Source organism: Cuculus canorus, chromosome 8, assembly GCF_017976375.1.
Source record: "Cuculus canorus isolate bCucCan1 chromosome 8, bCucCan1.pri, whole genome shotgun sequence".
Lineage (NCBI taxonomy): Eukaryota > Metazoa > Chordata > Aves > Cuculiformes > Cuculidae > Cuculus > Cuculus canorus.
Genome location: NC_071408.1, coordinates 33,898,348 through 33,909,697, shown reverse-complemented (window position 1 = coordinate 33,909,697; position 11,350 = coordinate 33,898,348). Strand labels below are relative to the sequence as shown.

Genomic DNA, 11,350 nt, shown 5'->3' with positions numbered 1-11,350 from the left:
AGCTCTGCTGTGAGGACAGGATGAGGGAGTTGGGGTTGTGCAGCCTGGAGAAGGGAAGGCTCCAGGGAGACCTTAGAGCAGCTTCCAGTGCTGAAAGGGGCTCCAGGAAAGCTGGGGAGGGGCTCTGGATCAGGGAGCGCAGGGATAAGGTGAGGGGAAACGGTTTTGATCTGAAGGAGCGGAGATTGAGATGAGATCTGAGGCAGAAATGTTTTGCTGTGAGGGTGGGGAGGCCCTGGCCCAGGGTGCCCAGAGCAGTGGTGGCTGCCCCATCCCTGGAGGGGTTCCAGGCCAGGTTGGATGGGGCTCGGAGCCCCTGATCCAGTGGGAGGTGTCCCTGCCCATGGCAGGGGTGGGACTGGATGGGCTTTGAGGTCCCTTCCAACACAACCCATTCCGTGGTTCCGACGGGGCCCGACGGGGCGGCCGCGAGCTCCGCGGTGCTCCCCCCCCTCCCCGATTGGCCGCGGGACCCGTGACGTCACGGCCGCCCGTCCCCGCCAATGGGCGCGCGCAGCGGCGGCGGCAAAAGCCCCGCTTTATAATAAACGGCGGCGGGGGGGGGGGGGAGGGCGGCCGTGACGTCACGGGGGGGCCGTCGCCGCCGCCGAGAGGAGCTCGGTGGGCACGGGCGGGCGCGCCGCAGTGGCCCCGGTGTCCGCCCCGCTCCTCTCCGCAACTTTCCCCCCCGCCGCAAAGTTGGGGAAGCGGCGCCCCGGCGGCGATGCCGAGCGCGGAGGGGACCCCGCGGTAGCCGCAGCCCCGCGCCGCCGCTGCGGGGTGGGGGGAACCCGCTTCCAAACCGCCCCCCGCCCCCCCCCCCCCCACCGGCCCTTCGTCCCTTCTCCCTCCTTCCCCGGGATGCTCTAGCGGTCCGGGATGGAAGGGCCGAGCGGGTCCAGCTTCGGGATAGACACGATCCTGTCCGGCGGCAGCACCGGCAGCCCCGGAGTGATGAACGGAGACTTTCGCCCCCACGGCGACGGCCGCCCGGCGGATTTTAGGAGCCAAGCCACGCCGTCCCCTTGCTCCGAGATCGACACGGTGGGGACGGCGCCCTCGTCGCCCATCTCGGTGAGCATGGAGCAGCACCCCGAGCCGCACCTCGGGGTGGCGGAGAGCCTCCCGCCGCACCACCTGCACCTCGCCCCGCATCCGCACCCGCCCAGCCTGCAGCCGTCGCCCCCGCAGCCGCCGCCGCCGCCTCCTCCTCCTCCTCCTTCCCAGCTGGGCTCGGCCAGCTCCGGCCCCAGGACTTCCACCTCTTCTTTTTTAATTAAGGACATTTTGGGCGACAGCAAACCGCTGGCGGCGTGTGCACCTTACAGTACCAGCGTCCCCTCTCCCCACCACACCCCCAAGCAGGAGGGCAGCGCGGCCCCGGAGAGCTTCAGGCCCAAACTCGAGCAGGAGGACGGAAAAGCCAAGCTCGACAAACGCGACGACACGCAAGGCGACATCAAATGCCACGGTGAGTACGGCCCTGCGCGGCCCCGCACCGCCTCGGCAGCGCCGCGGGGACCGTGCGGAGCGCTCCTCTCCGCCGCCTTTGGGCGCTCCGTCCTCGCCGCCGCGGGTCGGCATCGCTGGGAAATTAAATCGGTGGTGTTCGGGGTTTTTTTTTAGATTTAGGGGTTTTTTTAGATTTAGTTTTTTTCCCCGTTGTTGTTTTTTGTTTGTTTGTTTGTGTGTGGTTTTTTTCTGTAGTTTTGGGTGTTTTTTGTTTTTCTCTTCTTTCCTCCTTTTTTTTTTTTTAAAAAAAATAACTTCCCTATTTTTACTGAAAAAATAACAGCCGGAGCCTCGGGATCGCACTGGAAACCAGAATGTATTTATTTTTAATGCAAATGCGCATAAATGATTCCCCGGCTTTCTAAGAACCGGCGGCTCAGCTGCACTCGCCGCCTTCAGGTTTTTGTTATTTCGATCGAAAATAAAAATAAGGAGAAAAAAAAATCCCACTTCCCCAACAGCCGATACCAAATAAACGAAAAAAACCAACCCAAATTTTTAATTAAAAATAAAATAAAGATAAAAAATCCCGCCGGGCCGCGCTGAGCAGCGAAGGTTGGAGGGCTTTGTGCGTTTTGCAGAACACCCGTTTTTTCCCCGCGCCGGGATGTGAAGGTTTATTGGTTTATTTCTCCATCTTTTATTCTCTTGTTTGTTTTTCTTTTTTTTAATTACGGGTTGCGCTGCTGGGGAAGCGCCCTCCGCGCGGGGCTGCGGCTGAAAATAGCGATGTGTGCGGGGAAGGAAGGGGCAGAGTGAGGAGAGGCGAGGCAGGGCGAGGGGCTGCTCTCCCTCGGAGCTGCCCCCTCTCCCGCTTCAGCCGTGAGGCGACACGACACATTTATTTATTTTTTCCCCTAATTTTGCCCCGTTTGAGGTAATTTTTTTGCCAGGCTCGAGGAGCAGCGAGGCGCCCGGTGGTGCGGCTGGCTCTGCTCTCGTAGCATTAGCATAAGAGTGCCCGAACCAGCTGTACAGTCTGCTCGGGCCGTTTCTGCGTGCACCAACCTCCCCAGTGGGTCAATTAGGGAGATTATTGTTCTTCCTGCGGGGAAGATCAAGGAGCGCCACAAACCCGGGCCCGAGCCGAGCCGCGCTGACACGATCGATGCCTCGGCACCTCGGGCCGGGGGGAGCGGCCGAGGAGACAACGAAAGATGTGCACTTGGCGAAGGGAGAGTGGAAATCCCGCCGTCCCCCGCCGCGTTCGACCGCCCTGCCGGGGATGGAGCCCCGGGGAGGGGGGGGGGGGGGGTCGGTAACCGGGTGCCCGGTGTCCTCGGCGTGCCCGGCGCCCCTCACCGCCGCCTCCGCTCGCTCGCAGGGACAAAGGAAGAGGGCGACCGGGAGATCAGCAGCAGCCGGGACAGCCCGCCGGTGCGGGCCAAGAAGCCGAGGAAGGCGAGGACGGCGTTCTCCGACCACCAGCTCAACCAGCTGGAGCGCAGCTTCGAGCGGCAGAAGTACCTGAGCGTGCAGGACCGCATGGACCTCGCCGCCGCCCTCAACCTCACCGACACGCAGGTGAAAACCTGGTACCAGAACCGCAGGTGAGGAGGGGCGGGGGGGCTGCTGCCCGCGGGGAGGTGCGGGGCGATGCGGGGCTGGGGGGGGGCGGCCCCGTCACCGCTGCCGTAATTTTCTGTCTCATTACATACGGTTGCAGCCACCCTAATTCTGTCGCAAACCATTAGCGTCAGCTGCGACCGAGCCGTGTGCCGTGGTTATTAATTTGGCCGGAGTGGCCGTGTGCGTGTGTTGGGGGTGCGGGGGGTGTGCGGGGCGAGGCCGCCGAGTCACAGCGTGTGCGGGGGGGGGGGAGCAGGGCACGGCCGGGGGGGCTCCCCGTGTGTGCCTGTGTGTGTGTGTGTGTGTGTGTTGGGGGGTGCGGGAGGTGTGCGGGGCACGGCTGGGGGTCACATCGTGTGCGTGTGTTGGGAGGCGAGGGGGCAGCAAGACACGGCCTGGGGGGTGTGTGTCACAGTATGAGTGTTTTTAGGGGTGCGGGAGCAGTAAGACACGACTTGAGTGGTCACACAATGTGCGTGCTTTGAGGGGTGCGGGGGCAGCAAGGCACGATTTGGGGGTCACACTGTGTGTGCGTGTATTTAGGGGTGCGGGAGCAGTAAGGCACGATTTTGGGGGGTCACAGAGTGTGTATGTTTCTATGGGTGAAGGGGCAGCGAGGCACGATTTGGGGGTCACACTGTGTGCGCGTGTTTTGAGGGGCGCGAGGGCAGCGAGGCACGATTTTGGGGGGTCAGAGAGTGCGTGTGTTTCTATGGGTGAGTGGGCAGCGAGGCACGATTTGGGGGTCACATTGTGTGTGCGTGTTTTGAGGGGTGCGGGGGCAGCGAGGCACCGCCGGGGGGTCCCACCGCCTGCGGGGCGCGCAGGGGTCTCTCGTCCCGCGGGGTCCCCGCGGCGGTGCCCCCCCCGCATCCCCCTCTCGTTGCCCCCGGCAGGACGAAGTGGAAGCGGCAGACGGCGGTGGGGCTGGAGCTGCTGGCCGAGGCCGGCAACTACTCGGCGCTGCAGCGGATGTTCCCCTCGCCCTACTTCTACCACCCCAGCCTGCTGGGCAGCATGGACAGCACGACGGCGGCCGCGGCGGCCGCGGCCATGTACAGCAGCATGTACCGGACTCCCCCCGCGCCGCACCCCCAGCTCCAGCGGCCGCTGGTGCCCCGGGTGCTGATCCACGGGCTGGGACCCGGCGGGCAGGCGGCCCTCAACCCGCTGGGCAGCCCCATGCCCGGCACCCCGCACCCGCGGTGAAGCGGCGCCGCCGCCCCCGCCAGCAGCCCGCGCCCCCCGTCCCGCACCGAGCGGCGGCGGCTCCTGCGAGGCGCCCGCCGAGGGAGGCGACCCGGCAGACTCTTGAACCGCCACCCCCGTAAGTCAAACGACCGCACGCGGGGGAGAGAGCGGGCAGAGCCGCGGGGCGACCCCCCCGCACCCCGAGACGGAGCGGGAGGAGGAGGCGAGGGATTGGGAGCGGAGCCCGCCGCAGAGACTGTCGCCCGCCACGGACGGAGGGGGCGGGAGGAGAGCGCCGCGGCCCACCAGAACTTTGCACTGATTTTTATTTTTATTTTTCTCATGACCTTATTATTTTCTTTTTTTTCTTATTGAAAAGTGGCATGCTCCCTTAATGCGGACAGAATTGTACAGACCGAGTGCTGAGTGCTATATCATATTTATTATATGTCGTCCGGAAAAAAAAGAAAAAAAAAAAAAAAAGAAAAAAATGATTCACTTCTAAACGTTAGTTTGAAACGAACGAACGTGGTCCTCCCCTCTGCATTTTCATGTCTTTTTGGATTCAGTAAAATAAATGCTTAGATGACAAAATATAGATTTTTTTTTTTTTTGTGACTGAAGAATTACAGGCAAAAAACAACAACAACAAAAAAAGAAATAAACTTTATCTTTTTCTAACAAACGTGGAGATCCAAGGTAGCTAATTTTCCCCTTGAAGAGAATGCAAGAAATTCGGAGTAGAAAAGGCAAATGCCACTTTTTTCCTTCTTTTTATTTATTTTTTTTAATATAAATCATTTTTGGGCTCATTGTTTCGCACCCGGCGCTGTTTTTCTCCAGCGGTATCGTAAAGGCAATCCCCTCCCCTGGCGGGGGCCGTGCCCCGCGCCGGGATTTGAAGCACCTGGGAGGGAGGCGCTGGGTTTCCCGGGGAGGCGGCGGGCAGAGCTCCGGCCCCGCAGCCGCCTCCGCACCGAGCTCGGGCGGTGGGTGAGTAAGGGGGGAACGGGGCAGGGGGGTCCCGGCGGACACGGAGCCCCCGAGCCCCGCCGCCCTTTGATCCCCGCTGCCCCCTCTCCCTCCCCCGGGGCCGCGGGGGGCGGTCGGGGCTGGGACCCTCCGCCGGGCTCCGGGGACGGCGCTGGCCCCGCTCTTTGGAGGTGAACACCCTTCTGCGAAATTAGAAAGTTATACAGCAATTACCTATAAAACATTCATAAAGTCCAATATTATCTTCTCCTCTGAGGGTTTGGATTTTTTTTTTTTCCTCCTCTCTTTTTTGTTTTTTAATTTTTTGCTCGTGGCTTCTATTTTTTTTTCTTTTTTTTTTTTTGAGAGAAGCGGGGCGGGGAGGGGGGAAGAGACGAAAAAAGAAAAAGAGAAGCCTCCGGGCACGTTTATTTGGGCTTTGCTAATTAGCGAGCGGCTTGCTGATTTCTGTGCTAATAAATTCGCGTTAAAACCATATTGACCTCTGCCTTGATCTAACAAAAGGGGAGCGGGTCGGGAACGCCCACCTCGTTTTCTGCCCGTGCTACCGCGGCCGATTCCCCCTGCGGGAACGGGGCCCCGAGCGGCCGGGCTGCTCCGGGAACCGCATCCCACCGGGCCGGGGAAGGATGTAGGAAAGCCGGGCTGAAATCTCCTGCATCTGAACGACGCATCCCGGGCTGCTTTCTCCTGAAAGGAGACGATCCAGCCGGGAAAGCTGGTGCCAGCTTCGTTTTTTTTCCGTGATGGCTAAACAAGGGCTCGGTTCTGACTGCATAAACTCGCTGAAAAGTAGTGAGAATAAGGAAGGAAAGTTCATATCAAATAGATGCGAGCCCCCCAGGTGCCCCCATCCGGGCGGGACTGGCCCGGGGGCGCCGGGATGCTTTGGGAACAGGAGAGGGGAGCGTGTCTGGAGAGAGGGGGACCGGACCTCAAGGTGCTTAGAGAGGGAGAACAACCACCCCTGAAATGTCATACCCGGACTCAGTTGGGAAGTGCGTGCGAGAGAGGAGGAGGTTTGGAGCAGGAATCGCTCCCTTTCACTCCCCTTTGCACCGTGTGGGAAGCGGGGCTGGAAATGTAAGCCCCTTTTCACCCATCCCGTTCCCTATTTGCACCGGGAAGGAGTAGACCCGGGGCACAGGCTGCCCCTGGGGCTTCGCCATCAGAGATGTCCTTGCGGGAAAGGGGTCCGTTTCTGGGTTAAGGGCACTCCAGCAGGACAAAGCTCCGCGGGGGCACCGGGCACCCTTCGCCGTTCTTGCCGGTTCTGCTTTTCCAGCCGCCAACCTTCGCCTTTTTATCCGATAGTGTTTTATCCCTTTTCCGTGTCTCCGCAGCCGCCGCCAGGCTCGGTGCTGAGCTGCTGCATTCCTGCAGTCCTTCGGCAGCGCCGGGACCTGCTCCGGCCCTGGAAGTGGATGTGAGCGAACAAACAAACCCATCTGTTGCCGGATAAAACGGGATCTTTTAGCTTTAAACCGCGGGAAACACCGGCGCTCGCCGGGAAAGAGCTGTGTGCTGGTTCCGCTGAGCGCGGAAGCGAGCCGGGACGGGGCAGCGAGCGGCGGGGGAGCCGCGGGGGGGGTGCAGGAAACCTGCGGGGTCGTTCCGTCCCGCACCGAGCGGGGCGGCTGCAGCCCCCCCCGGCCCCGCGCTCAGCACCACGGACAGCGCCCGCCCCCCCCCGGGACCCCGCGCGGCGGAGCCAGGGGACCCGCAGCCCCCTCGCAGCACCCCCGCAGCCCCCCCGCAGCACCCCCGCAGCACCCCCGGCCTCGCCGGCAGGCGGGGATGGACGAGGACCAGGAGGGCTCCCGCTGTCGAGGCACCGCTTGGCTCTCCTCTCCGCCACCCACTCAGCTGGAGAAAGCCCCTATCCCGGGCCAGACCCTTCTGCCGCAGAGCACACCCCAAAGGCTTTGTCCCGGCTGTGCGGGTGTCCCCCTCGCTGTCCCACACCTGCCTGTGTCGCTCCGTATCGACACCGGGCAGCGGTGGGAGAAGGGGCCTCATTTTGTCGCCCCGGTCCCGCTTTAGGTCCTGGCTGTGTGCTCTGCAGGCGGGCACGGTTCCTTCGGGGAGCTCCCGCTGCGCGCGGGCGGGCTCCTTGCGGCTCCCGGCTGAGCCCTCCCGGCCGCAGAGCCGCGGGTGGCCTGCAGCAGCAGGATCCCGTTCAATTACTCCCCCCTCTCCCGAGGGATTCTCTTGGCCATCATTAGAGAAGGGAGTGAGAAGGGACACTTCTCTGGGCTGGGACTCAGGGGTGAGCAGTGCCTCTTCCCGCTCCGAAGGCGCCTGCCCTGGCACCGGGTGGCACCGGGATGCTCCAGGACCTGAATCCGCTCTCACAGCCGCTGCTGGAAACCAGCGAGCAGCAGCGAGCGGAGCTCCCCGCTGGTTGCGTTCTCAAGGGCTCACGCAGTCTGTAGCGCCGTGTTAGGCGTTCCGGCGCCGCGGTTTCTCTCGCGGGTGGGAGTTTAACCTGTGTTGTTTTGTCCCTTTCCAGAGTTTACCTTCCTCCAAACCCACAAGAGGCTCCCGGGCGAACGCACGGTGCCCTCAGTCCCCACCGCAGCCCCCTGGAGCCTCTCGGCCCCGCGCGGGGCTCGGGGCGGGCGCGGCCAGGCGGGACCCACCTGCCGAGGGTAAAGCCCTTCCTGACGCCAGGAACGGCCCCAGCCCGGGGCGGGCGGGGATGGGCGCCGGATAACCGTTTCACGTTGGAATCACACGGCTTTTCCCCGTTGTTTCTCCCGTCCTCCTGCTGAGTATTTTTATTTTTTTTGTCCCCGGTAGCCGCTTGAACGCGGAGCCCCAGTTTGGAAGGAAAGGGGGGGGACACGGCGAACCCGACCCTCGTCCCGCGGGAGGAGCCGCCTCGGGGTCCGCATCGGGCCGAGCCCCGCGGTCCCTGCCGGGGCTGCGCTGCAGCCCGGGACCCCCGGAGGAGCCCCCCCAACCCCGGGCTGCCCCTGCGCGGGAGGAACCTCTCCCCGGGCCCCCCGAACCCCCCGAACCCCGCTCCTGCCCCGGGCTGCCCCTGCCCGGCGGGGCCGCGGGACATCGGCTGTCTCCGCGCGTTTCCAGCCGGGGAGCGGGTCCAGCGCCGCCTTAGAACTCCCTTTCCATATTCATATGCCCTATTTTTCACCAGCCGCTTCTATTCATGGAAGCGCACAGGCGCCGATCCTCAAAAACGAGCGGATTTCAAAGGAAGGCGAAGAGAGGCGCTCGGGACGCGGCGCTCCTGCCACCCCCGGTCCCTCCCGCCCGGTCCCCTCCCGCCCGGTCCCCTCCCGCCCGGTCCCTCCCGCCCGGTCCCCTCCCGCCCGGTCCCGGGCAGCAGAAGTTGTCCGGGGCTGCGGCCGTGTTCCCGTGTCTGTGGGAGCCCGCGTAGGGCGCTTTAATTGCCACATTTTCAAACCGAGGTAATGGTGGGGATGTCTTAGTAATTACCTTAATGAGATAACACCTTTCCTTCCCTCAACCTACTCATTATCGCGCTTCTTGTTCAAATTCCAACTGCAAAGAGCTGTACTGGTATAGAGAAAAAAAAATAAGATGGAGGGGAGCGAGCTCTGAAATTTGTTGGAGGTCTCATCCCCCTGAAAGAAGAACCTTACGTGGATCCTCAACGCTCGGCGAGGGAACCGTCCCCGTTTCCAGGGAAGGTTGGCTGGAAGTAAACCAAACATCTGGGGTACTCCTTAATTATTCTTGGTTGGCTTCTTTAGCTTGACCTGTAAGGATGGGAGGGTGTCAAAGTGATGAATTTTAAGATGTTGGGCTGTGAAGACGTGCAGCTGCAAGACTGATGGATTTAGGAAGGGAATGGTAACAAGGTTAGCTGCATGTGAAGTGTGAATTGAGATTTTTGCAAAGAGACTGTGATTGCAGATGGGCATAATGTTGTACCCTTGCATGAAATCTTGCTATTATTGTATAATGGTCAGACAGAGTGTGAAATGACTTATTACTTTACTTTTATTCTTTAATGAAGTTGGCTAGGGAAGGAGAACTAGCAGGAAATCGATAGTGGTGGTGCACAGAAGCTGTGTGACAGGTGCTGAGACATTAAATATTTATTTAGCTTTTTGTGCCACATCCTCCCCCCCCCCCCCCCAGTTTTCAGAACGCAAACAAAAATACAACCAGTGGATCCAGGCAGTGAAGAAGATGCACCGAAGGAGAGCGGGATTTGCTTTGCCATTGTCGCTTCTTGCAGTAAACCCGAGGTGGGTGTTTCTGGGTGGCAGTGCAGTGCGTACATTTTCTGTGTAAAATATCAGAGATCTCTGGATCCAGGCGATGCACGTGGTTTCTGGGTAGGTTTTCAGCCATTCGGCGTGTGCCTCTCTTCTAGACCTTGGTGCAGGTGTGCAGCGATTTTTACGCCGTTCCGACCCCATATAAATTCGAGTGGCCTCTTCTCCAGCTTGACATGCATGTGGAAATATCTCTTGCTGCCTTCGGTACCAAACGTAGGTGGCCATGCGGGTGGGCAGTATCCTTCTGAAAATGTGCGGGACAACATCTGCCTCCAACTTTTGCATTGCAGAAGACTTCTAGGGTGGGTGGGCAGCTTAGTCGGCATCCGACCCCTTGTTAAACAGGCGGGCAGGGTAAGACACCTATTACTGGAATCCACGATTCAGTTTTGCAGCCGCATGGTTCTTTACGAATATGCAGTGAGGAAAAGGAACTGGAGCTGCTCCCTGGGGATGCTGCCCTAAAAACGAGGATTCCCCTGGTGACCAACCTCGGGACGCCACTGCTGAGAACAGTTCCACAAACCCTGGACTTAGAGAGGTGTCTCTCTCTCGGAGAGCAGCTTCATCTCCCCGTTTGAACACACACAGCTTCTTGTCCTCCTTCCCCTCCAGAAGACGCAGCCCGTGGCCGGGAGAGCTTCCCGAGGCGGCACCTCTCCTGCAGTGCCCTCCACAGACTTTGTCCCCAGAGCCAGTGCAACCCTCTGTGAGGTTTTGCCCTATATTTTCTGTGCAGTCTGGCGCTGTTGTGTCTTAATCTGAGGTCAGAAAGAACAAGTGACGTGAAGCAAGTGTGGGAATAATTGCCTACCTGTTCTGCATTAGCATACGGTGTAATAATGATGGCAGGATTGTGTGAAATGGAGAAAACATCTGAGGGCTCATCTTTGTCCTTGCAGTAGTCGTTCTGATTTGCTTTTAAAATTCCCACCTCCAAGTCTGAACAAGCACAGTGTTCTGGGCTTGAACCCTGTTTCTGTCGAATAACGCCCTGTTGCGGCGATCCTCCTCTCCTGTGGGAGATGCAAACGCCTCTGTGTTACGCACAGGTTTGTTGCAAGCAGAGCACTGATGTGGTGCGACGCTGCCCGTGTGAGAGGCAAAAACGTACGAGGAGGCACAGGAGGTCCCTCATGACACAAAAGGGCACGGTGGACCGGCAGTCACGCTGGAGCGTTAAATAATGCTTTTGTTTTCCTTGTGTGAAGGTGTAACCAGAAAGAATCCTAAAGTTCCTAAGGCTTCCCCATAAAAGTGATGTTCCAGGGCATGAGTGCACAGAAAGGGGGTGCCATGGTGGACACTGCTCCCCTGCACATGGAAAGTGTGGAGCATCGCTCAGACTGGAGCAGTTGGAAAATGAAGCCTGTTAGGAAAGCCTGCTTTGGGGATTTGCTGCTAGGAATCTGGCCAAATCCTGTGGGTTCAAGTACTGTCACTGTCCCTATATTAAAGCAGTATCTGTTTGGCTTTAGAAGTTGAGAAATAAGGCTGGATTAATATTTCATCGGAAGCACAGAGGGGTCTATTGGAAAAAAGCAGGCGTGTGTGTGCCTGCAGCGGAGCCCTGGCACAGGCACTGACAGCTCCAACCCACATTGCTTCACGTAAGCTTCATAGATCAGCGAGGGTTTCTGCCTAAACCAGAGGGGTGCAAGGTAAGCACGCTGGCAACGCTATTTATTTCACTCTACAGCAGTCTTTTACATCCTCTCGCCCCTCTGCTCCTCTCCCGGTGGCTGGTGGTGGTCCCGGGGCAGGCTGCGGTGGCCGTCCCCGGTGCACTGGTGGGGTCTGGGTGACGCAGC

The 11,350-nt window shown here is 60.0% G+C and overlaps 1 protein-coding gene across 2 annotated transcripts; it reads left to right on the top strand.

Annotated features, from left to right (window-relative positions):
• The first annotated feature begins 783 nt into the window (after window positions 1-783).
• Window positions 784-5,481, top strand: BARHL2 (BarH like homeobox 2). Of its 2 annotated transcripts, XM_054073194.1 has the most exons (4): window positions 784-1,074; window positions 1,282-1,471; window positions 2,837-3,062; window positions 3,978-5,481. In XM_054073194.1, exons 1-4 carry the CDS (start codon window positions 880-882, stop codon window positions 4,288-4,290), a joined length of 924 nt encoding a protein of 307 aa, XP_053929169.1. In that variant the 5' UTR covers window positions 784-879; the 3' UTR covers window positions 4,291-5,481. The 2 variants fall into 2 exon arrangements, with proteins under 2 accessions (XP_053929169.1, XP_053929168.1); XM_054073193.1 differs by having other exon boundaries at window positions 821-1,471.
• Window positions 5,482-11,350: the final 5,869 nt, after the last annotated feature.